We start from the raw sequence: 26,593 nt of genomic DNA, 5'->3' as shown, positions 1-26,593 counted from the left end.
GCTTTTCTATGTCGAAAACAAAAAAGCTTGAGTGAATTTATTCTTTACAGATGCAGATTGTATGTCAGAATGAGAATTCTCCTCTAGAGCGCACTCCACTCAATATGTACAACAAGTTTATAGAGAGGGTGCGACGTAACCTCCATGTGGTGCTAGCATTCTCTCCGATAGGGGAAGCCTTTAGGAACCGCATCAGAATGTTCCCATCCCTCATCAACTGCTGTACCATTGACTGGTTTAAGGTAACATTTATCTGTATTTTTAAGCTTGCTTGCTTCAAAATGTTACAAAAGTTAAACATACTTAAACATAATATATCATAGTTTTTTTATTACTAGATGATTTCTTATGTACTATTAATGTTTACATAAAATAATTTAGAAAAAAAATAATAGAAAATCTTATTTATGATAGTGACATAATTTCAGCATTTATATCAATGGTTGAAAACTTTCAAAGACCTTTTCCATGTCATTAATGCATTTACAAAAAATGTTGCTATTCCATCTCTTAGGCATGGCCTGAGGATGCCTTGGAGCTGGTGGCCAACAAGTTCCTGGACGATGTTGAGATGACCAATGAGGTGCGCTCAGAGACTGTCGTCATGTGTAAACACTTCCATGAGAGTGTCAGGGCTCTCTCAGAAAAGTAAGAGTACTAACTAGGAATTACATTGTGTTTCTTCGAGTTTTTCATTTATAAATCAACAATATTAAGCTTTAAAGGGGCTCTCTCACAGATTGACAATAAGCAACATTTTTGGGAAATGTTTCCATGGACCAAATGCAATTATTGCAAATCGTTTTAAGAAGTAAAAGTTACCTAAAGAATACACCATGGAAGAAATGTCCATAAATGATCAAAACTTGTCTTTGAAGTTAACTGGGATGAACTGTATTCGTAAATTGATAAGGACAAATATAGAAGGCTGGACATACATTAGCTGACAACATTATCAGCACTATAGAGTAATAATGCTGGTGGTGTTTGCACTCAAATTAAAATGGGTTTTCCCATCATCAGTGATTATATTTTATCAAATATTTGGATAGAAATTTGGAAGAAAACAGTTAATTTATTAATATTAAGTGTTTTAATGTTGATTTATTGGATAATGCATTTTTTTACGAGGGAGAGTCCCTTTGAATTAAAATGTGTCTCCTTTTTTGAAGTAAATTGTCATCATTATTAATGAATAGTCAAACTTGATATTTAGACAGCTACATCAAGTCTTACAAACTTTTCCCATAATCTCAGGCTCTTATCACTAACATATGTGTTTTGAATTAGTTTCTTATACAGAAACATCTTAAACTTGCTTTAGGTTTTACAACACAATGCGTCGCCGTAATTATGTGACCCCCACATCATATCTGGAGCTGATCAAGACGTTCAAGAATCTCCTAAAAAAGAAAAGAATGGAGATTCTCACACTGAAGAACAGATACCAGATTGGACTTGAGAAACTCGAGTTCTCCGAACAGCAAGTAAACATTACCTTTCGTATTTGTTATTTTATTATTTTGGTGGTGTATTCTCATTTTCTCTCTGTATGAATTGTATTGATTTCTTCAGGTTTAAAACTTAAAACTGAAGTGTACATAAGTCAGTTACACAACTACAATAGAGAGATATTGCTGTGCTTGCTTTAAGTTCTTTTAACTTTTAGGTGACCTATAATATACAAGCAATGCAAAGTCGCAATAATGATGACAATGATAAAAATATTTACAAGCAATAACACACATATTTAAAGAAATAAAGGGAGAATGTAGCATGCGTAATAGGTTACATTACACCATATTTCAGATCAATGTGATGCAGAAGGAGCTGATAGAGCTGCGGCCCCAGCTAATTGAAACGAGCAAAGAGACAGAGGAGCTTATCGCAGTGATCGAGACAGAGAGCAAGGAAGTGCACCAGGTCATGGAGGTCGTTGCCGTTGACGAACAAGCCGCACACAAGGCTGCCAGTGAGGCACAGGCTATCAAGGTCAGTGAGAAAATACTTTCAAAAGATGCATCAGCATAATCCCTTTTGTATCAAGTTAAAACCAAGTGTAATCATGTTGTTTCATCATGAAATGTGTTTAAACTAAACCAGGTTGAGTGGATGTTTCTATATCAATTATCAACTGTTATTGTGCTCTTCAAAACAGTTCTGTTCTCCTTTATTGGTGAAAAGGATACCATGTGACAAAGAAGATGAATTTATTTACTAGTCAAAAATTTGAAAAAAATCATTTCATGAAATACATTTCCGAAAGTTATAATTTCACAACATTATTTTATTCCTTGTTGACAAAATTCCCAGGTGGAGTGTGAGGAAAAGCTAGCCATTGCAATGCCAGCCATGAATGCAGCCATCGCTGCCCTCAACACACTGAAGCAGAATGACATCAGCCTTGTAAAATCAATGACTAACCCTCCCTCAGGCGTGAGGCTTGTGCTGGAGGCTGTCTGCATCATGAAGGGGCTGAAAGCTGATAAGAAGCCCGATGCTAGTGGGAAAATTGTGGAGGACTTCTGGCCCGTAGCTAAAAAGGTTTAAATGAATCTTTTTATGCTTTTGTATAAAATGTACACATAAGGCTAATATTCTCAGTCATATAATAATTGCTATTAAATACTTAGTTAAAATCATGCCTGTTAACACTCATAACTGTTTAACTACATACAATTGTCACAAACACATTCACCTTTTAATTTGTCATGGAAACATTATGTTACATAAGATAGGCATTAACATCAATACATATATTATTTCACATTCATTATACACAGAAATTCAGGACTCATGGCTTTGATTTTTTATTTTGTCTCACAGATGCTTGGAGACATGAAGTTCTTGGAAAGCTTGAAGGAGTATGACAAAGACAACATTCCAGCATCGATCATGGTACGAATACGCAAAAACTACATCAACAACACAGATTTTGACCCTGCAATCATCAAAAACAGTTCCTCTGCCTGCGAGGGTTTGTGTAAGTGGGTGCGTGCAATCGATGTTTATGACGGTGTGGCTAAGGTTGTGGCCCCTAAGAAGGAGAGTCTAGATATGGCTGAGGCTGAGTTGAGTGAACAGATGGCCAAGTTGAATATGAAGAGGGCGGAGCTGAAAGCCATCACCGACAAACTGAAGGGCCTGCAGGATAACCTGAAAAGAAAACAGGATGAAAAACAGGTGAGAGGAAATGATGTGGTGACTTAATGTGAGAATTTACCTGTATATAGCTGCATATAAGAGGATAAAGCTATCATGACTTGTACTCACATAAGAACAGAGAATTGGTTTATTGTTTAGCTAATTGCTTTGTCACAACTTGTGTTCTACTAAATCTATTTTAGAAATGAAACAATTTAAGGACAGATTTGAGCTGAAATTCATAGGAGGAATTTTAGTGGAGTATACCAAATATTTCATTCTGTTTTTTCAGAACCTTGAGGACAACATAGGGCTGACGAAGGTGAAGATAGAGAGGGCTGAGAAACTCATCAGTGGCCTGGGAGGGGAGAAGGAGAGGTGGACCAAGGTCAGGGTTGAAACATGAAGCACTTTGTGATACAAAGGAAAATGTTTATTTCCAATGGTCTACTTCTTATTTGTTGCTTTGATCACTTATTTGATTTCTCGCAACATAGTCATAGGGGAAAATATCATAATATTTGCGCTTAAATTGGAGCTAAAGAATGAATAAAATCCAAGTTAATTAAGTCCATGTGTAATTTTGTTTGTCCATGTATTTCACAGTTTTATGCACATATCATTGGTTGACTGGTTATAAAATTAAAATCAGTGCAGCTCAGTGTCTTATCAATTATAGCTCTCAGGATAATAGAGGGTGGGAGTGGTCTAGCTAGTCGTTATACATGTAGGTGTCCACTTGTCACCCAAGAGGTTGTGGGTTTAAATCAATACCCTCCAGGGGATCTTTCTCATTGCTTCTCAAAATAAACATCAGCACTGGTTTCAATCCAAGAAATGGACTTCAGCATGATTCATAACAGCTTTTGTCACAATTGTGCTGAAAGAAACTAGTATACTAGTACAAGTATAAACTAACTATAATCATAAATCATCTAGGTTATTGTGTTTCTTCTGTTAAAGATGACAAGTCTCCACCAAATGTAGGTTGTTATATTATAATCCATACTTTGTTTCTGTTTGTTAAAGAATGTTGAGGATTTGAATGAGACATACGACAACATTGTGGGAGATGTTCTACTGTCAGCCAGTGTAGTTGCCTACCTCGGACCTTTTACCCTTGCCTACAGACAGGTAAACCTTGTTTCAAAGGTTTAATAAAGCCAATCTTCTTGAACTAACAATATGCTGTGAATCAAGAGATTGTTAATTTTATTTTGAAACTACAGGATACCTTGATTATATAATTGCCAGGATTGATTTCCTGAGCATTGGCTACATGTTTCAGAGTGTTAAGTTTTACCTCCTTTTATGGTTAAGTCAAGTGGGTCCTTCTTATGATAAGTTTACCATGAAATATTGTAAAAACAAGAACTTTTGTTGAATATTAAAGGGGCATTGTCAGATTTTATCATGAATACAAAAATTAAAAATTCATGTTTTTTAATAAATTTTTGAACATACCAATGTGATAAGTTGAAATATTTATTATATTTGGAATGAGTGATCGATTTTTGTTGTTGATAAGTTGTTGCCAACATGTATTGAGAACTATGTGCTTAATATACTTATACCTTCTCTGGTTCCCAGGACTGTATCAAGGAATGGTACACGATGTGCGTAAACAAGGACATCCCTGTGTCGGAAAACTTCTCTCTGCACGGCACACTGGGGGACCCTGTCAAAATACGTGACTGGCAGATAGCCGGGCTCCCTGTTGACAAGTGAGAATGGCGTTGTAATGTAACTTTTACTGTTAAAGAAATGTTTGGATGTAATGTTACAACTTACATAAGATTGAACCAAAATTTGAGTATTCAATTCAATCAATTACGTTTTGTATCAACACAATTTACAATAGGTGGACAGTTTTTTATTATTATTCCTTTTATTCTAAAATTTTAAACAGTTGATACAAAAGGTATAGCCTGTACCAGACTTAATAGACATAAGACATAACTTAAACCTTTTGCACGTTCTGTTTCCAGTTTCTCAGTGGACAATGCCCTGATCGCAACCAGTGCTAACCGATGGCCCCTGATGATTGACCCCCAGGGTCAGGCAAACAAATGGGTGAAAAACATGGAGAAGGCAAACAAGCTTGAGGTCATCAAACAGTCGGACCAGAACTTCACACGCTCCCTGGAGAACTGTGTACAGGTGGGTGATTGACAGAGGCGTGAAGGGTCATGTGACTTAGGCCAGCTGGTACATTAATTTACTGTGGAAGTTATTATTAAGTGAAATGCCACATAAGATGAACAATTTTTTAACTCTTTTTTAGCTGTTTTTATTTGTTTCTTTGCTTAGTCTAATGAAGAAGGTGTTGTGGACACTTAAGAACAATTATTTTAGTTGATAATCTTTTAAATAGCTAAAATCCACATTGTCAATCAAACATGTAACTATTGCATGTGACAGTTTGGTAACCCGTGCCTGCTAGAGAACGTGGGTGAGGAGCTGGACCCAATCTTGGAGCCCATTCTGCTGAAACAGACTTTTAAGCAGAGCGGGCTGGACTACATGAGGATTGGTGATCAGGTGGTTGAGTGTAGCAAGGACTTCAGATTCTACATCGCCTCACGCATGAGGAACCCGCACTACCTACCTGAGGTCTCCGTAAAGGTAACCTGAGGAACTGGAATGCGTTTTATCAAATCATTTAGTGTTTAATATAACTTATGATAACCTCCATTTGCAGTTATATAAGAAATTGCCCTTGATGGTTTAAGAAGTGTTTGAAGTCTAATTTTGGGATGCTGGGAAGCTAGAATATAGTATTTGATGACTGAATCCCTAATTGTTCATGAATGACCATATTTGAGACAATAACACAATGGACATATCTTAAACTAAAACTGTCTTGTTAGTATTTTATTTTTGCTAAAATCATTTTTAAATTACTTAAGGTGACCCTGCTGAACTTCATGATCACTCCCCTGGGTCTGGATGACCAGCTGCTGGGCATTGTGGCCGCCAAGGAGAAGCCAGAGCTTGAGGAGAAGAAGAACCAGTTGATTGTGGAAAGCGCCCACAATAAACGCCAGCTCAAAGAGATTGAGGACAGGATTCTTGAGGTCCTCTCAGAATCTGAGGTGAGTGTGAGGTCTGAGGCTTGGGGTTCACAGGGCTTAAAGAGACTGTTTTGGTGTATAAATCCTAATGGTCCAAACTGATTCTTCAGTTAGTGTGACTGGGGGCTATAAGTGATTAAACAGTTTCTTTTCATGTGTTGTATTAAGACAGGATTGTGGAGTTCCTCTCTGAGTATGAAATGGGTGTGAGGTCTTGTGCAAGGAACTCTAAGGGCTTATAGACACTCTTCTGGTTTGAATCCTGGAGATCCTCTCAGAGTCTGAAGTGGATATGAGGTCTGGGGATAGAAACCTTTCAGGAACTATAGAGACTCTTTCAGTGTGTTTTATTATGACACCATCCATGAGGTACTCGCAGGGTCTTGGGTAGGTAGGTGGTTTGATGCTTGGATGTCTTAAGGCTTATAGAGACACTTCCAATGCCAATTTCTAAAAACTCCTTAAGTCAGTAATAACACAATTACTAAGTTCATTATTTTTGTTCTTCTATAATTTGTGAAGTAGTATCTTTTTGGAAATATTTTTACTGTTAATTTAAGTAATCTGTCTGATAATCATGGAAAGCTAAGTTTTATTTATCAAAATCAGGTTAAGAAGTTTAGAGAAATCAGAGCCTGTTGTATCGTAGTAAGACAGGATCTTGGGGGTCCTCTCGTAGACTGAGGTTGGTGTGAGGTCTGGGTTCTTAGGGACTATAGAGACTGTTGAGTAGAGCAGGATCCTTGGGGTCCACTCTGAGGGGGTTGTGAGGTCAACGTCCCTGTTGGATAATACTGTTTATACAATATTTTACCTTGAAAAATAAAGAATCAATTTTGGTGCTTCTTTGTCATTGTTAATATTGGTTCCTCTATATGGTCAGTATATTCTCAATGTCCAATGTAGTATTTTGAGTTCCATTCTATTTATGATCTATATTTTCACATAGTTCTGATTAATGTTTAGTATTGTTTAAAAATGAGGGAATCCTTTTTAAGCTTTTTTTGGCACTTTACTATTAGCATGTGTCTGTGTTTTCCAGGGTAACATTTTGGAAGATGAGACTGCAATTGAAGTTATGTCCTCCAGTAAAGCGCTGTCTCTGGAGATATCAGAGAAGGAGAAAATATCTTCCAAGACCGAGGTGGAGATCGATGAAGTCAGGAATGGATACAAACCTGTATGTGTTATAATTCCTACCATTTAGGGATGGAATGGGAGATAGATAAGCATATATACTGAGAAATTGTTTCTGATCTTAATATCATAATGTTTTTGTAATGTGTCCAAGTTTGTACATATACAAGCATCTTTCATTGTCTCTAATTAATGGAAATTGCAAAATACTTTAATAAATAGCCTGCAATATTGCAGGTGGCAAACACTAGTATTATCTTGATCTTTACACAAGTTGTACAGTATTGCAGGTTGTAAAGCCTGGCAGTTTTCTGTTCTTCACTCATTTTGTACAATATTGCAGGTTGTAAAGCCTGGCAGTTTTCTGTTCTTCACTCATTTTGTACAATATTGCAGGTGGCGAAGCATGGCAGTATCCTGTTCTTCACTCATTTTGTACAATATTGCAGGTGGTGAAGCATGGCAGTATCCTGTTCTTCACTCATTTTGTACAATATTGCAGGTGGTGAAGCATGGCAGTATCCTGTTCTTCACTCAATTTGTACAATATCACAGGTGGTGAAGCATGGCAGTTTTCTGTTCTTCACTCAATTTGTACAATATTGCAGGTGGTGAAGCATGGCAGTATCCTGTTCTTCACTCAATTTGTACAATATTGCAGGTGGTGAAGCATGGCAGTATCCTGTTCTTCACTCAATTTGTACAATATCGCAGGTGGTGAAGCATGGCAGTATCCTGTTCTTCACTCAATTTGTACAATATTGCAGGTGGCGAAGCATGGCAGTATCCTGTTCTTCACAATCTCGGACCTGGCCAACATTGACCCCATGTACCAGTACTCTCTCACTTGGTTCATCAACCTTTACCTACAGGTAATCTCTATTTACCCTTTATTAGTCTCTCTTGTTTTTATGAACATTCTATTGGATTTTAATGCATATAATCATATAAATATTTTTTGTTGTTAATGCATATTAAATGTTTTCAAAAAATATTATTGGGCCTATTAAAGGTCAGTTTACATAATCTTGTATTTGTCTTTTTATATAAGGACCATGGATAAAATATGCAATTTTGAAAAGGCATGCATTTACTATTAGTAAACTTGAGATGTTCTGTTTCCAGTCGATCCTGAACAGCCAGCCATCCCAGAAGCTGGAGACGAGAATCATGAATCTGAATGACCACTTCACATACAGTATCTACAAGAACGTGTGTCGCTCACTATTTGAGAAGGATAAACTTCTCTTCTCCTTTATCCTCTGTATTGGCATTGCTAAGTCTAAGTAGGTGGATTGACATTGTTTATTAATGACTGTCACAATCTCTGATCTTGTACATGGTTAGACTGGTTAGAATTATATCTGTGTTAGAATAATTGTGTTTGTTTTTTAGAATATTCTGGAGAGTGGCTGTGTTTTGTACATTGACACAATGTGAAACACTTATTTCACAAACCTTATAGGAAATTATATAAGCCTTATGTCAGAGCTGCTAACTAAATTGATAATATCTTACTTTATAATGTCATGTTTTTGTTTCATTGAATTACAATACAGATCTTTCTGGTTTGGTGGTTTTCTAAGTATTCAATTTGTGCCACTCAAAGTTTTAGGCACATAAACTATGACCAAGGATGTGTCATTTTATTCCTTAAGAGAAATATTGTATGGTGTGTGTATAATACATGATAAAAAGAACTGAATATTGAAATAGGAATTTACTAGAAATATGAAATTATAATTGTTAACCAGCTTAATGTACCGTATTTGCCTTTCCAGAGGTCTGATTGATGACCTAGAGTGGCGGTTCCTGCTTACAGGGGGTGTTGCTCTGGAGAATCCCTTCCCCAACCCCGCCCCAACCTGGCTGGCAGACAAGTCCTGGGGCGAGATGGTGCGGGTCACTGATCTGCAAGCTTTCAAGGGATTTATGGAACAGTTCAAAGAAAATGTACTACACCTTTAACAAATTGTAAACAAATAAAATGTAGGGCTGTCATATTTTGCTCCCTTAATTCATTAGTTAGTTAATGATTACTATTCAGGCATAATAAGACTCAAAATACGAAATCATTATCTGTAACACAGCAATCTATAACACAGTGATGTATGGATGAGCACTGCCATATGTTTAGATGAGCAGTCACTTAAGTCTAGACAAGCAGTACCATATATTTAGCCAGTAGTAACACAATAAGTACCATACATGTATGTTTAGACCAGCAGTACCATATGTTTAGTCAGCAGTCCTACAAACAGCACCATATGTTAAGACCAGCAGTACCATATGTTTAGACAAGCAGTACCATATGTTTAGACCAGCAGTACCATATGTTTAGACAAGCAGTACCAAATGATTAGACAAAAAGTACCATATGTTTAGTCGGCAGTACCATATGTTTATACAAAAAGTACCATATGTTTAGCCAGCAGTACCATACATTTAGACAAACAGTACCATATGTTTAGACAAGCAGTGCCATATGTTTAGACCAGCAGTACCATATGTTTAGCCAGCAGTACCACAAACAGCATCATATGTTTAGACCAGCAGTACCATATATTTAGACCAGCAGTACCATATGTTTAGACAAGCAGTACCATATATTTAGACCAGCAGTACCATATATTTAGACCAGCAGTACCATATATTTAGACCAGCAGTACCATATATTTAGACCAGCAGTACCATATGTTTAGACAAGCAGTACCATATATTCAGATGAGCAGTAACATATATTAGGACGAGGAGATCCATATGTTTAGATGTTGCTTCATTACAATTCTTTCACAGATCTCTTCATGGAAGAAGCTGTATGACTCTCCATCCCCCCAGACTCAGCCCCTTCCCGAGCCCTGGGAGAGCAGACTCACAAAGCTACAGAGACTGATAGTGCTCCGGTGTCTACGACCTGACAAGGTATCAACTCTATGCTCGGTTTCTTTCAGTGATATCAATATCGTATTTGCATTGATGACCTCAAAAATATAACCCATATTTATATTTGGTTTACTGTGGATTTTCTTACATTATTTATATTTAAACAATATATGTAACAGTAAGAAGGTATGCTACCAACTGTTGTACCGAAAAGCTCTAGGTCGGCAGGGTTAACACCTCTTTATTATAAATACACTACACACACACTATTCATAATAATAAAATGATCCTGCATTCTATGTACAGATGGTGTCTGCTGTCCAAACATACATCCAGGAAGAGATGGGTCGCCAGTATATTGAGCCCCCAACCTTTGACCTCTCACTCAGCTACGAGGACTCCAACTTCTCCTCACCACTCATCTTTGTCCTCTCTCCTGGGGCTGACCCTATGGCTGGGCTCTTCAGGTTCGCAGAGGAAAAAGGTACGAAAACCATGATGTTTTTTAAAGTTTTAGCAGGTTAATAATGTATATTTTTTCCAAAAATACTAGTGTTACATGTACTGATCATAACCTGAATTGTTGTTTCATATTTAGATGATAATTGTTCTAAGCTGATATTGTTTTTTTGTTTGCTCAGAATTCGCTTAATTGGCATGGCATTTAGTGCATAGTTGTTTTATTAAGGAGTACCCGGTAATAGTCTTCATGGGAGAGCATTTCTGGACAAAAGAAGACCCATCTATTTAATAGAATTTAGTTATTTTATAAATTCAAATCTCTATCTTACAATAGAAAGTCTTCTTGCATAAAGATTTGTTTTAAGAATTATTGGTAGTACTTAACATTCTAATAAATTCAAATAACAACTGATTTGTTTTGATTTACTTACATTTTGCACTTTGGAGTTTTTATAAGCACATTTTGTATTTCATTGTGAGCTTACAAGATTTTGTGTGGCCTACCATTTATAACTTGTTAATCTTATGCTTCAGGTCTGCATATAGAGCATTGTCAATAGATGACCCTTTCAAATGTTAAAAGTCTAGGTCATTGTGACCTTTACTAGAAAAATATATATTGCCGTTGACATACAAATCATTTGATTCGCAGAATTCTAGTCTAGATTGCGGTAGCCTTTTATATATTTGTTTAAAATTCTCATATTTGCATGACCTGAATAAAAACCATGTTGCCTGTGCTTAAACCATATTCATTCATTGCTAAAAACTAGGTGTAATTTCCCGCATAAACTATTCCCGTCAATCGACGCGACTAAGCGACATTGGGGAAAAAGCCAATTCAACTAAACCCTCAAAATCCCTTGCCCCACCCACTCATGGGAAGGGACGCATGGCTGAGGCTGATAGGAGAAGAAGAGTGTCCAGCTTATTTGGTGCTGACTCAGCAGTTATTATCGACCAAGAGCGTTTAGCACGTATGTGGAAACAAGAGTATCGTAGTTTCCCCAGTAATACTATATGTCGTCACATCTGTATTTATCTATCTGACACATGTGGCTTTATCAATTATTTTACTGCAATAACTTACAGTTTCTGCCTTGTTCATGGGAGGAACAATCATAATTATGGTTATTGCACTCACTATTCAACGCTTTTTTAATTACCATAGAAGGAAATAAAGAATATCCAAAACTTGATGGACTAGTTCCCATGAACAGGTACTTCATCTTTAAATGACAAAGAATGTATCTTTACCAAGGCTTTTGTATTGTAGTATTCTTTGAATGCACAGTGTATGGTTTGTGTATGTTTCCTTATACGTATTCGAAGCCATTCTTTCATCCTTGATCCAATTCCCATTTCTATTTCTCATATCTGAGTTGTTTATTATTTGAATATATGATTTGGTAGAAATACACATTATGTTTAGAAGAACACAACTGTGGCTTCTTATTCTGGCTTTTTGTGTTTGACATTGAAGTCTTTGTTGTAGTTGATCTGTGAGGATACCTTTTTGAAATTAATTAATTTGTTTAATACTCAATGATTTGATGCCATGTTAAAACGAGGAAGTCATTGGGCAACGTCGTACATGTAGTTCAATTCTGCTCAATACCTTGAGTTAGGATTGACTTATGGTTATGAAACTTGGTAGATTGCAATTCATGTGAAAACTAGGGATTGCATAATTATTGGGTCATAAGAGTCACAGGCCATTGTTTATAAAAAAGATTAAGAATGACATAATATTATATTGATGAAGTATGTTAAGTAACAAACTTATGCAGATGTGTATTTTGGGGGTTGCATTTTGCAATAGGACGAGTACAGTTAGGAATTAGAGAAGGAATGGGTATATAGTTTAAATGTTTGGTCATGCTAAGAAAACATTGTTCTATGAAGCCTGTCCTTGTTTGTGCTTTTAGAAAAACAAAATAACAGCACTCACATGCCCAGTATACAAAAAGAGACCATATTATAACTGAGCATCCTATGTGCAATTTTCAAAACTCTTATTCTTGCTTGTTACACGATATATTTAGAAAAGAAATAAGTTTTATGGGAAGGGTTACATAAACTAGGCTAATATGAATATGTCTTTTCCGCATCTGATGTTTGATTTCTGAAACTCGCCTAGTATTCTTTCAAATTTCTAGATCATATGATATGTTGATGGACGCTCATTGATGAGATGGCCTTTATGCACTTATGAAGTACACATTTAGATTCAATATACACACTACACATACACACTATACTATACTAAAACCATTGTATATGTATTTGTTAATGTTGTCATAGTACTCCTTGGTTTTATATCATTATCATGTTTGAATACAAGTTGCTGTATGAAAGTATGATTGTTTCACAGAGATAATTAAAAGAAGTAAGTCACGCCTATCACAGTGAGTGTGTAGCATGCAGCTGGTATGAAGCTTATAGAGTGTGTAGGAGTTGTTACTGTCATAAGTGTGACCAAACAAACAGGGTCGTATTGAATACGTCTTGAGACTTGGACTCAGAAAAGCAAATTTTAAAATGCTTTAAAAGTATCATGATGTAATTGTTTGTGGCGGAAGATGTGATAATTCTTGTGACATTCTTGTATGCTTCAATTAATAGCTTACATGACCATTAAATGGCCAAAGGTGAGATTTTAAATTCTCAAGAAGTAAGTGAATATAGACCCTGGAGTCTGTTTCATAAAAACCCTATGCTCTATTCCGTACCTGTCAGTGGTTTTCAACAGTAGAATTACACTGTTAAGAATCTCTCATAGGCTCAAAATCGGTTCTAGGATTGTTCATGAAACAAGCCTCCATGTTTGTGTGACCTTAAGACAACCAATTGATTGGTGTAAAGATTGAAAGTACCTGAATTGCATGCTGTGTGAGTTTTGGTTTTGTTTGAAGTGGTGCAAGCTACTATGTGCTGATTGTAGGCATAACACAAATAATGCAGTATTGAATTGTATCCATATATGTTTTCTAATTTATTTACTTTTTTAGAAAATATAGTTAATATTAGTACATAATTTTTACATTGTTATGTATTGACATTATCAATTTATTTTCTTTTGTCAGCATATGACCTTGTATACCCTAAAGTTTATTAGTTTTAGAGTATTATTTACAGTATTTTGCTTATAGAATATATAATATTTAGCTGTATGCACACACCTACACTTGGTAATTTTTTATGAATTAGATTTATTAATTAGCTGTATTCGATACCAGTGAAGTTCTTTATATGAATATCAAAACACATACTTTTAATATGAAGTTTATTAAAACTATTGAATTTTTTTTTTTTTGATCAATCAAATTTTGTTTTCAAATATCTCATCATGAATATAGAAAAAAATTCTAGCTTGCAAGAAAATATAGTTCTTGAATATAGATCTAAGTTTAGGAACATTTTATGTAACATTAAATATTGTGAAAACATTTTGGTATATACTGTGTTTATGTGTTTTCACTTCCATCATTATATAGACTTGGATTCTATCAATGTAAAACGAATATGATGATTTATATGGATGATAATAACCCGATGATCATCACACTTTTCTACCATATTTAAAACTACATTGATATGACTGTAATCATCTGAACTTCTACCCTTTTCCAGGAACAGGTAGCAAGGCGTTGCAAACAATATCTCTGGGCCAGGGTCAGGGGCCATTTGCGGAGAAGATGATAATGGAGGCGATAGAGGCAGGAACCTGGGTTGTCCTGCAGAACTGCCACCTAGCCGCCTCCTGGCTGGGCGAGCTAGAACGAATCTGCGAAACTGTGAGTTGAGATAATGATTTAAACAAAAGCCCAATCTAAGGTTAACTTCACCGTTGAATCATTTCTCTATCGCAATTTATTTATAAATGTATATAATTATACGTTTCAGATTTCGTAATTTAAACATTAGGTTGGCCTTTAAGTTTGAGACTCAGAGATAAATGAACATGTTACAATATAAGTGGGGCAATACTAATTACAACAGGGTTAATTTAAAACAAGTCATGAGAATAGCAGTATGTTAGGATTTGTTAAATTAATGGAGCATGTGACAAACTTACATTTTATATGTTATATTCCTCTTGCAGGTAATAACTGATCCAGCACGCACGAAGGACAGTTTCAGGCTGTGGTTGACCAGCTACCCATCACCCGTGTTCCCCGTATCCGTGCTTCAGAATGGGGTCAAGATGACCAACGAGCCTCCCAAGGGTCTTCGGGCGAACCTCCTCAGATCGTACCTCAATGACCCCATCTCGGACCCCACATTCTTTAACTCATGCAATAAACCTGTGGTTGGTATAACTGCATACAGATACACAGAAGATGTTATGATTATTATGATTAATTCTTATTCTGTTTGCGGATGACATGATAATGTTCTTCTGACTTCCTTCTCAATTGACAATGTAAAAATTACTTATTTCAAACATTTTTGACGACATAAGCTTTAAAAATAGTACATGTCAAGCACTTAAATCTCTATGAAAAACATGCAATTTTCAAATGAAAGGATAAGAATTACAATTACAATATTTATTTGCCTTTTCTGCAGGTATTTGAGAAGCTGTTGTTTGGTCTGTGTTTCTTCCACGCCCTAGTTCAGGAGCGCCGCAAATTTGGTGCTCTCGGATGGAACATTCCTTACGAGTTCAATGAATCTGATCTACGCATTTCTGTTCGCCAACTTGAGGTATGAAATAGAATCTTCAAATATACACACTTTAAATATTTATATGGTAAATCAATTTTTTGGTGTCACTTATAAAATGTTAAAACTGTACTGTAGAGTGCTGTCTGATATGTTTAAGGTGTGCTATAGAACTGTACAAGAGTTTTAACTAAACCTCGAGAAACTATGTAAGCATATGTGTCAGCATGATATTTTAAATCAATGTGAATATGGGTCATCTCGGGTCAAAGACCAGATCAACAGGTCAATTATTAGATTTTAAAATGTTTTAATTCCTTTTACAAAAGTTTTAGTTATCATCCAATCTTCAAGAAATTCAGTTAGAATATTTCTCAGTGTGATATTTTAGATCAGTGCGAATATGGGTAATCTTGGGTCAAAAACTAAGTTCTTTGTTATATGTCCCCAAAATTGAAAACTATGTATTAGCCGGTAAAGACTTATTGGAATTTAATAACAGAAGTTTGTTGTTATCTCTTTCAGATGTTCATCAACGACTATGACATGCCACCACTGGAGGCCCTCACCTACCTGACTGGGGAATGTAATTACGGAGGTCGAGTAACTGACGACCTTGACCGACGTCTCATCATCAGTCTCCTCAAAAACTTTTACTGCACGGAGGTGATAGAGGATGATGGTTACCTATTCTCCAGCAGCGGCATGTACTTTGCCCCGCCTAAAGGCTCCTACGACAGCTATGTACAGTACATCAGAAGTCTTCCACTTATTCCACACCCAGAGGTAAGAGAAAATGTCAGATTTGATATATATATAATTTTTTCATATATATATGCCAATGAATGTAGTTGTTATTTTTCTGTTCCAAAAGCATTCCCTACTTAAAGTAGTGTTCAAGCTCTTCTTTGTATTCGAGTACATTAAAAAGAGTCATCTTAGTTGAGCTTCAATTGTAATCTTGAACTGTTCATACTATTACTCTCAATTGTTTTGGGTTTCATATACTGGAGAAACAAGGTTTTTCTGAATTTCTCTTCTATTATTTAATATACTTATGAAGATTTGAATAAATATCTAATATTCTATTAATCTCGAAAGTGACACTAAAAGATTTTTTTGTATACATTTTGAAAGTTGAAATCTGAGTTGATAGGGTTTTATTCCATGCAAAGTCAAAATGCCAATAAAAGGTTTTCAAAAGTTGTGAAAATTTCAATAAAAATATTTTTTTATTACCAAAACCTTTGCTTCTTTAGTATCTGAAACACATATTAGACATGTTTAATGCCTTAACGTAAACAAAATGTGTATATTGTACAATTTGTGATGATATTCTGCATATTTGACACAATCCATGTTGTGCAGGTATTTGGGCTACATGAGAATGCGGATATCACTAAGGACCAACAGGAGACCCAGCAGCTGTTTGACAGTATTCTACTCACCCTACCAAGACAGGTAAGTCCTGGAGGGATGGGTTAGGACTTTGGGAAGGGGGGATAACCATGCTTGAGGGATGGGCTCTTTTCCTTTATGATATTTGTATGAAGTTCTAGTTTTGACAGATTTGTGAGTTAGGATTTTTGGTATTAGGTGATGAGATAATTTCTACCTGAATTAAGAAATAGTTCTTTTCTTATTCATTATGCATGATGTTAATATAACACTTTTCTAGATGTGGAACTTAATTATATATTATTTATAAGTCTTGCTCTTTTTGGTTTATTTGGGAATAGGCTTTGGTAAGGTCTATGTCAATGTGTCAAGTCAGTATTTCTGCCAAATGTTTCCTTAACGTTCATTCCTACTGTATGTTTGTTCCATGAAGTTTGAACTGCCTATGTTAAATGTGCATGAATATATCCAATGCGGAATACGAAACCCAACCTAAATCACATAAAATGCTAACATTTGCAATGACCTGCCTTAAATGAACATATTTTCTTAATGTTGCATTTTATGTAATGTTTTAGATTGACGTTAATGTACCCATTATTCCTACAAGAGGAATGCAATGTTTTACATGGCAAAAGTTAAAGCCAACATGTCCTTTGATGTTTGTGTATAATCAAAAATAGACTTGCCTTTTCCATTAAGAAATAATTCTGATTTTGTTTCTGCATTCATAGAAGTTTTCAATTTTTAATATTCGTAATTGCTTGCTTATGAAAATAGTTTTTAATTATCTATATGTATACAGATGTAGTTTTAGGACCTAGTATATTTAAAACAAGTGTAGATAGAAATTAAGCATTTTAGATGCTAGTATTTTCAAATCCATGATTATAATGTCATTACAGTCATTCAGTCTGAGACTAATAACATTAAATATGAGACTAATAATGATCACTGATAATTTACATGTTTTCTTCATTACAATGGCCACTAGCTGGAGAAGGTTAGCACTGAGAATTAGCTAATGTACCTCCTCACTCTCTTGCACCTTGTGTTTTAAATAACAAGTCTGCGTGCTTCGCGATAACTCATCAACCATTTTGTCTTGTTAATCTTGTATGGCCCAAAATGTCCAGGTTCTTTCAGAATGGCCCAAAATATGCTGGTTAAAGAGTCATCCTCAGTATACATAGTAACATGTAAAACACATCTCATTTGGTCAGATCAGAGTATGGGGGTGTTCGTCACCGTCAGTGATATTTCTAGTCTACCATACATCAGCAAGAATGTCAATAAAATAATAACACCCTTTAGTTATGTGTCTGGATATTTATGGCTGAAAAATATAACCATAAAACATTTTTATGTCGCCTTAAGTGGTAATTTCCAGGCAAACAAGAGATGATGAATTAATCTTTCATAAAATATTTTCCCTGATGAAGAAAAGATCCAGAAATAACAGAGTGTCATACTGAGAATAATAACGAGTGTGTGTAGGTTGGAGGATCATTAGTCCAATCATCATTTTAATTCTACCATGCCACATATGCTCCTTATACTAGTTCTAGTCTACTAGATTGCTTATTGTTTGCCTTCATTTTCAGCCTAAACAGAATGACAGCTGGAGCATTTATAATGCAGCTAAAATTTATAGAGATAGCAGTATTTTCAGAAAAGTATTTACATGCCATTGTAATGCATGCTGAATGTATTCTTTACTCGCCTTTTTATAGCAGTCAAACTTAGATAAATGAGACCCTTGCAGATAATCGTTGAAGCTGTAGCAATTCTAGGCAGAACTGAACAAAAGTCACAATACTCGCAGTCATTATGCTTGTTCAATTTAAAACTATGGATTATTGCCTGTCCCAGGTTGTTATAGACATTAGTTTAAATATTGCTATAAATTTGGTTTTGTTAGCTGGGCTTGAGCCTTATGATTTGGCCATCACAAAAGTAGAAGAGCATAGGCATCTGTTTTCAGTGTGCTAATCTTATTGTTATGTCATCTTATAAATAATTGTATGTACAACTGTTTGCAAATGAACTTAGCATTTCGAGGTTTTGAAGCATTGGGTGATAATAGCTTTTGCTCCACCTACAACCACATAGTAAATTTTAAATCAAGCCCAACAACTTTTGGCTCATCAAAACGACTTCACACATCAAAGAAACACCTATTGTCATATTCTTTTACGCATAACATTGATATTAATAATGAAGAGGCAGTTCCACAAGGCATCCATATGTGTACATTTGCATTGGCTTCACTTCATCTGGCCAATTAAAGACCATAGCTTTAAATTGTGCCGGCAAGAACATTGCTGTTACAGATGAAACTCTTTGAAGAAGCCACCACTGAGGCAGTACAAATTTCTAACTCTTAGGTGGTAAAATGGCATTGTGATCGTGCTTTGTTTAAATGATTGACAAACTAAGCTTAGCATACTTGTTAACGATAGTACATGTGCAGTCAAATTAAAATTATATATCATGTTAATCCGCCTTACTGAATAAACAGAAACTACTGCCCACAAAATAAATTTTTTAGTTTTTTTTAATGTTACAGCTTCAAATTCATCTGCCAAAGGTGTTCATCACTGTAGGAGACCATTATCAATAAGTAACATTATTGTATTCCCCAAAATTCCTGTCATATCAGTAAGTTTGACTGTTCTTTATAGATATTCCCGGCACAGTGTAGAATGACATATTGTATCATTTTTATTTTTTTTTAGCTTGCTTTGCATATTGAAAAAAAGTAAAAATATTAGGAAAAATTCTTATACCTTTATCTGTCGAGTAAATGTTGCCAACAATATTGGAGTCCATTAAGTTTGACAAAAAAATACTCTTACTATATTATCCTAAGGGATTTAAGTAATGAAACCTTTGGCTGACATTTCTATGAAGTTTAACAGATAGGATGGCTGCTTCCAATGTCAGAGTTATATTTGCAATGAGAGCCGTGTACAAACATACTATTGACTTGAAGCCAAACCTCTATGATATATTTTTTCATAACTGGTAAACCAATGGAAAAATTTAGGAGGCACATGATAACCCTAGACTAGCAAAAGCATATTGACTTGGATTTGATATATTTATTTTGTTAAACTAGAAGGTAACAAGAAGGTAACTATCGAGGGTGAATGTCATCCTACATAGCATCAAATCAACTATGTCAACATTATCTCAAAAGACACCCTTATGAAAAAACAACACAAAAAAAGGCGTAAAATTTTCTCACAAGTTAAATGTTACCTTGGTCAAAATTCCTTGTATAATTAATTGTTGCAGTGCATGCATAAATTTAGTTCTAGTATACATATATATATATATATATATATATATATATATATATATATATATATATATATATATATATATATATATATATATGCATTTGATTATAGTACTGTAGCATTTTCAGTTTCCAGTGTACATTTTGACCACATGATTTGCTTGTATCATCATTGATTCTTTTGTGTTCCCTTCTGAATGCAGTTTCAAATAAACCACTTCACCCGCTTTCACCATTTCTGGAATGAAAACTATTCCCATGTATGTCTGATGATATACCGGTTCATTCTCCGTTATCCTTCACTGTGTGGTATGGCGTGAATATATGAACTGCTTGACCCTTATATCACCATCAATGTAAAGTGACAGTTAAAAAGATGGAGACTAAATTTCATTCTGGAAATTATTGAATATAGGTCAATATGTTTTCTTTATTTTAAAAAATGGCTTAACATACATTGTAGTTTAAAAGTTGATTCCATCAATATTTTGATTCTTATGAAATCTTACATCTCACAAAGTGTTAGTTTCATATACAAAAAAAAAGATCCACTGCAGTTAATAACCACACATACTGACTGCCGTATTTATGGTTATTGTACAGATGAGTGGTGGGGGCAAGTCGTCACAGGACGTCATAGAGGAGCTAGCCAGTGACATCTTATCTAAGATACCGCCAGACTTCAACCTGGAGGAAGTGCAGGTACATGGATTGTTTTGAACTGTGTTTGATATTTTAGTCTGTCTTCTATGATTAAGACATAACTTTGAGGTTAAAAGTGCATTGAAAATCAGAATTTTACCTTTAAAATAATCAATAGAATATTTTAAACATCTGTTAGTCATAGTGCATCCTTTACTTGTCAGGATGTCAATTTTTATTCAGGCTAAGTACCCAGTTCGATATGAGGAATCAATGAACACAGTGTTGGTTCAGGAGCTGATTCGGTTTAATCGGTTGATCCAAGTGGTTCGATCAAGCCTGCAGGACATTCGCAAGGCCATCAAGGGTCTTGTACTCATGTCCGGTGAACTAGAGGACATGTTCGACAGCATGATGGTTGGCAAGGTATGACATTGTGCAGTGGTCAACATGGTATGTGCAGTGGTTGGTGAGGTATATGCAGTGGTTGACATGGTATGTGCAGTGGTTGGCAAGGTAGTGCAGTGGATGGCAAGGTATATGCAGTGGTTGGCAAGGTATGTGCAGTGGTCGCACAGGTATGTACAGTGGTCGGCACAGTATGTGCAGTGGTCAAGGTATGTGCAGTGGTTGGCAAGGTATATGCAGTGGTTGGCAAGGTATGTGCGTGGTTGCAGGGTATATGCAGTGGTAGGCCAGGTATGTGCAGTGGTCTGCACAGAATGTGCACGGCAAGATAATGTGCAGTGGTCGGCAAGGCATATGCAGTGGTCGGCAAGGTATGTACAGTTGTTGACATGGTATGTGAAGTGATCGGCAAGGTATGTGCAGTGGTCGGCAAGGTATATGCAGTGGTCGGCAAGGTATATGCAGTGGTTGGCAAGGTATGTGCAGTGGTTGGCAAGGTGTGTGCAGTGGTCGGCCAGGTATGTGCAGTGGTCTTCACAGAATGTGTGGGGCAAGGTATTTGCAGTTGTCGGCAAGGTATGTGCAGTGGTTGGCAAGGGTTTTTGCAGTGGTCGTCAAGGTATGTGCAGTGGTCGGCAAGGTATGTGCAGTGGTTGGCAAGGTGTGTGCAGTTGTTGGCCAGGTATGTGCAGTGGTCTTCACAGTATGTGCGGGGCAAGGTATGTGCAGTGGTCGGCAAGGTATGAGCAGTGGTCGGCAAAGTATATGCAGTGGTCGGCAAGGTATGTACAGTTGTTGACATGGTATGTTAAGTGGTCGGCAAGGTATGTGCAGTGGTTGGCAAGGTATGTGCAGTGGTCGGCAAGGTAAATGCAGTGGTTGGCAAGGTATGTACAGTTGTTGACATGGTATGTTAAGTGATCGGCTAGGTATGTGCAGTGGTCCGCAAGGTATGGGCAGTATGTGCAGTGGTCGGCAAGGTATGCACAGTGGTCCGCAAGGTATGTGCAGTGGTCGGCAAGGTATGCACAGTGGTCGGCAAGGTATGTACAGTGGTCGGCAAGGTATGTGCAGTGGTCGGCAAGGTATGTGCAGGAGTAGCAATAAAGTAAGGTTGGTCACAGCATGCCCGGCCTGTATCAATGTATAAAACAACTTTACAGTGAAGTTGTTGCATTTTTATATATGGGAGTTTCTTTAAAAATGAATGATATGTTCTAGTGGTTGATGACTACATACATGTATGTATATATATTGTTATTTATATTATAGAACAATTGCATGATATTTAGTTGGTACATGTATAATAATGATATGTTTTATTTAAAATTGTTTTGAAGTGTATTAAGGAAACAGATTGTGTAACCTGAATCATGGTATAATCATTTCCTCTTCCAAGGTGCCTGCTATGTGGGCGGCCAAGAGTTACCCATCCCTGAAGCCCCTGGGCAGCTACATCACAGACCTGCTTGCCCGCCTTTTGTTCTTCAAAGAGTGGATCTTCTCGGGTGAGTGGATGGACAGTGGTGTACATACACTGTGAAGTATTGAGTGGTTATACTAGTTACCTTGTACACCGCCAGGTACCAGACGGTAACTATGGGTGGGAAGGTGTGTAAGTGGCCTAACAAGCTTAGTTGGTAGAGCACCTGCCTTGTCAGCATTAAAAAGACAACATTTATATAATGAACAATTCATTTTACATAATTATACTAGAACATGTATTGTACATATGAAGTTGTGTGACTTTGGCTGACAATAAATGGACTCCTGAGAATTATATGTCGACCTTATCATAATTTTATTACACATTAAGTCTCAAAAAGGTAATTTTGCACAAAATCCTGTTAATGCATTTAATGAATATTGAACCATATTAGTGCCTTATGAAACACAGCAATTCTTTAAAATCTTGAAATCATATTATATTGTTGTCTTCAACGGTATAGTAACTTCGTCTAAAAGTTATAATATGATGAAATGATATAGACTGTTTAGTTATATAGTTCTACTGATCTCTGGAGGAGATATTGACCTCGAACAAATCACCTTCAGAGATCATCAAAACTATATACACTTTATCTGCAGTCTATAATTGTGTTATACTTCACTAATGTGTTACTTTTAAAATTAAATTATTATTTTTAATTTTCAAAATTTGTTCATGTCAACTCTGTTAGATTATAAGTCATGTGAGTAAGCAGCTTTTTAACATGTCAAACGTTTACAAAATAACATTTTAACAGTTCAGTAGTATACAAGGCTTAATGTACTGTCTGATATGGTCGTAGTATAGTACTGAAAGTAGTATTTGGGGAGTTTAATGACAACACTTGTACTTTTTCAGGGAGCCCGATTGTTAAGTGGATTTCGGGTTTCTACTTTACCCAGTCATTCTTGACGGGTGTCCTACAAAACTACGCTCGTAGGTACCAGATACCCATCGACCACCTGGGCTTTGAGTTTGAAGTCATGACCCATGACACATCAATGCCCCAGAAACCTGTGAGTATGAATCTGTCCCCTAATGTTTGGTCTTGTCATTCTAAACAATGTATTTTAATGTTAGCATTCGACATCAATGCTTTTAAAGGATCAACTTGATTAAATGTCTTCTCATACTATTCAGCCATCATTTGGTGTATAACTTTTTAATGAAAAGTTGATTTGATTGGTAGTAAAGCTATGACAAAGATTTTATATAAAAATATATTTTGTAGCCAGTGCAACAGAAATATACTTGTACATGTATAAATATTTCTCATGGTCACCTGTTTTTCCCCAGACCAATGGTGCGTATGTCCGCGGCTTGTTTATGGAGGGTGCTCGCTGGGACCGCACCAGGAAACAGATCAACGAATCACACCCCAAAATACTTTACGAGACTGTCCCTATTGTATCCTTCACCATTTTTGTTAATTTGTCTATTTGCCCAGTTTGGTCGAAAAAGGCATATCGATAAAATTATCAAAATTGTCTTTAATATCATTTTTTCAAATGGCTGTAATATCTTTTCTTTACGGTTGAGTACAAGTAAATGTCAACAATTATTTTCTCACTTATAATATATTATTTGTTTGCATCTGTAAAACCATGATGAACATTTAAAATTTTCTTTGGTTTTGAGTAGTGTTCTAATGTTCAAATTGTTTGTGGTAAGTATAAATTAAGGTTAAGCCGGTGCTAAGCTTATTCCGAGACCAATATTGTTTGCAAATTTTTAGAAAATACCATATTTATTTACCTTTATGATAGCTTTGCATTTCTATTAAATGACTCAAGTTATAAAAGCATGTTTCTTAACCTGACACAAGATATGGTTAAAACCAGGAAATACAGAGGAGTTTGAAAACAAGGCCAGCTACAGCTGTCCAGGTAAATGGCTGTCGACCTTGAATAAAGTATTACCCTGATCCAAAATTAATAAATGTTGACAATTCCTTACAGACAGTAGTTTGCCTGATGTGTATGTTTTATTTGTGTCAGTGCAATTGGTTTGATATTTATTACAGAAACAAATAACTGAGTGTGAAACATGAATACACCATTTGTGAAAGGCGAGATTAGAACAATTAAACTTTTTTTTTTGTCCAAGTCTTTGAGTTCTTCAGATATCAACATTTTTGCCAATAACTGAAAAAAAAAATCTGTTGTTTACAATGTATAAGATTTTATGAAGTTTTGTTCACACATTTATTCTGATTATGTCCATGTCATCTATAATTTCAGTGTACAAGACGAGTGCACGTCGTGGACAGTTGTCCACTACTGGTCACTCAACCAACTGGGTGATGAACATCAAGTTCCCGTCTGACAAGCCGGAGAACCACTGGATCAACCGCGGGGTCGCCTGTCTCTGCCAGCTGGATAACTAGCCGGCTGAGTCCTGTGCTTGTGTAAAATTGTTCAAGGACACATTTAAAATCAAGTTTTTATTGTAAGAGCATATATTATTGTCACCGATATTATTACAAATTGCATTGATTTCACTCATCTTAAATGAAAAACAAAGAAATTGGTCCATTTCAACTGTTGACCATTACTAGGGTAGTTACCATTGTGACATGTTGTGTGTGATGTTTTGTTCTCCCTTTGGACGCGCTATCTTCATTATCGGCAAAATATAGACAAAATCAGAAATCTGTTGCATCTCCCAGGGTGCACAAGCTTTCCTTCATGTTCATACAAGTTGAAGTCAACAATGGTAATTTGTGGTTTAGGAAAATGGAACAGAATTGCGTACAGCTTAGATCAATGTTTCTTTGACTTATGTAGACTATGATGCCTGTTATTGGTTCATCTTAGTGCTTAAAGGTTTAAGTAGAATGTACATGTAGCTGGTTTTACATTATGTGTCTGTTATCGGAACTAGTTTTTGTAGCAATATATTTTGTTTATTACATTGTTAAAACATATTCAAGCCAAAAGTTATTCTGTAAGAATATATTCTGTCTGTGATAAATATCTTTATTTTCCTTTTTAAATGTTAAAAACAGTTATATATGTGCATTTATGTATACTCACAATGCATTTTATGAGGCCAAAGTAAGATAATTATTTGCAGATGCCAGTGAATAATTATACCAGTTAAATGGAAATGATATCTAATGTATCATGAATTATATATATATAATGACCTATTATATTTTATATTACTTATGTTAAAGTTTATTCTGCAAATATTTTGTATCCGTCCATCCTTTTTACAGTGTACTTTTAATCTGCAATATTTGAACTCCTTTTCCAAAAGTTTGTAACTCTTTATTTTCTTCGTGCAATTTATGATCATGTTATATTATTGTGATTAATGTTATATTATTTCAATTTATGATCATGTTATATTATTGCAATTTATTATCATTTTATATTATTGTGATTTTTGCAAGCTCTTGTAAATGTTAAAAGTATAGTACATTGAACGATATGCTCCTGCAAAGTGTACTCTGAATATTGATGTTACTGATTATGATTGTTTGTTTATTTATTTTCTAGAATCATCATTATAAACACAATGTAAAATTGATTGAATACTATTGTTACTGTGTATGTTTATATTTTTACATTTTGGAATAAAACAGAATTAGATTCAGAATGAAACATGTGTTTTACTATTGGTAAAGGCTGCACACAGAACTGATAATAGTTTCTAGTAACTCATAGAACTTGTCTGCACTATATGTATATATCAAAACGTTTAAAGAAAATACTAAACTTATGGAATTGTTGACAATTTCATGTACAATTATCTTCGCACAGTTTAAGTGGTTTTGTTTAGCTGCTTTGTTTTGTGACGTCATATTTCATCAACCTTTTCTTGGTAAACACTCCATAAAGCAGCCCATGACAAGTATCTGTCAGATGATAGTTTTTTGTGGGTAACATTGAATCAACAGTAGATTGAAATTTAACAATAACATGTCATTAACACGGTCTGTTCACAGAATTTCATGAAATTTATCAGAATGGTTTTAAA

At 35.5% G+C, this 26,593-nt stretch overlaps 1 protein-coding gene across 4 annotated transcripts in view; it reads left to right on the top strand.

Moving 5' to 3' along the window:
• Positions 1-26,211, top strand: part of LOC128216541 (dynein axonemal heavy chain 3-like) — a 91,143-nt gene extending 64,932 nt beyond the window's left edge. Inside the window, exons 52-83 of one of the 4 annotated variants that reach the window (XM_052923136.1) lie at positions 51-242; positions 515-648; positions 1,325-1,487; positions 1,810-1,992; positions 2,314-2,544; positions 2,827-3,183; positions 3,437-3,532; positions 4,174-4,278; positions 4,735-4,868; positions 5,133-5,304; positions 5,566-5,769; positions 6,054-6,239; positions 7,261-7,398; positions 8,123-8,227; positions 8,481-8,641; positions 9,137-9,308; positions 10,152-10,277; positions 10,545-10,722; positions 13,075-13,089; positions 14,334-14,497; positions 14,806-15,012; positions 15,273-15,410; positions 15,894-16,154; positions 16,737-16,829; positions 18,371-18,442; positions 20,674-20,772; positions 20,956-21,138; positions 22,520-22,628; positions 23,468-23,625; positions 23,906-24,016; positions 24,435-24,495; positions 24,850-26,211. In XM_052923136.1, the coding sequence (XP_052779096.1) occupies positions 51-242; positions 515-648; positions 1,325-1,487; positions 1,810-1,992; positions 2,314-2,544; positions 2,827-3,183; positions 3,437-3,532; positions 4,174-4,278; positions 4,735-4,868; positions 5,133-5,304; positions 5,566-5,769; positions 6,054-6,239; positions 7,261-7,398; positions 8,123-8,227; positions 8,481-8,641; positions 9,137-9,308; positions 10,152-10,277; positions 10,545-10,722; positions 13,075-13,089; positions 14,334-14,497; positions 14,806-15,012; positions 15,273-15,410; positions 15,894-16,154; positions 16,737-16,829; positions 18,371-18,442; positions 20,674-20,772; positions 20,956-21,138; positions 22,520-22,628; positions 23,468-23,625; positions 23,906-24,016; positions 24,435-24,495; positions 24,850-24,995 (4,854 nt within the window). In that variant the 3' untranslated portion in view covers positions 24,996-26,211. Of the gene's footprint in view, positions 1-50; positions 243-514; positions 649-1,324; positions 1,488-1,809; positions 1,993-2,313; positions 2,545-2,826; positions 3,184-3,436; positions 3,533-4,173; positions 4,279-4,734; positions 4,869-5,132; positions 5,305-5,565; positions 5,770-6,053; positions 6,240-7,260; positions 7,399-8,122; positions 8,228-8,480; positions 8,642-9,136; positions 9,309-10,151; positions 10,278-10,544; positions 10,723-11,473; positions 11,678-13,074; positions 13,090-14,333; positions 14,498-14,805; positions 15,013-15,272; positions 15,411-15,893; positions 16,155-16,736; positions 16,830-18,370; positions 18,443-20,673; positions 20,773-20,955; positions 21,139-22,519; positions 22,629-23,467; positions 23,626-23,905; positions 24,017-24,434; positions 24,496-24,849 lie in introns of all 4 variants that reach the window. The other 3 variants (XM_052923135.1, XM_052923137.1, XM_052923138.1) reach the window with 3 other exon arrangements.
• Positions 26,212-26,593: the final 382 nt, after the last annotated feature.

The sequence above is a fragment of the Mya arenaria genome, chromosome 14 (genome assembly GCF_026914265.1).
Source record: "Mya arenaria isolate MELC-2E11 chromosome 14, ASM2691426v1".
NCBI classification, from domain to species: Eukaryota; Metazoa; Mollusca; class Bivalvia; order Myida; family Myidae; genus Mya; species Mya arenaria.
Note: the sequence above shows the minus strand (reverse complement) of the source record. Positions and strands in the feature narration are given on the sequence as shown.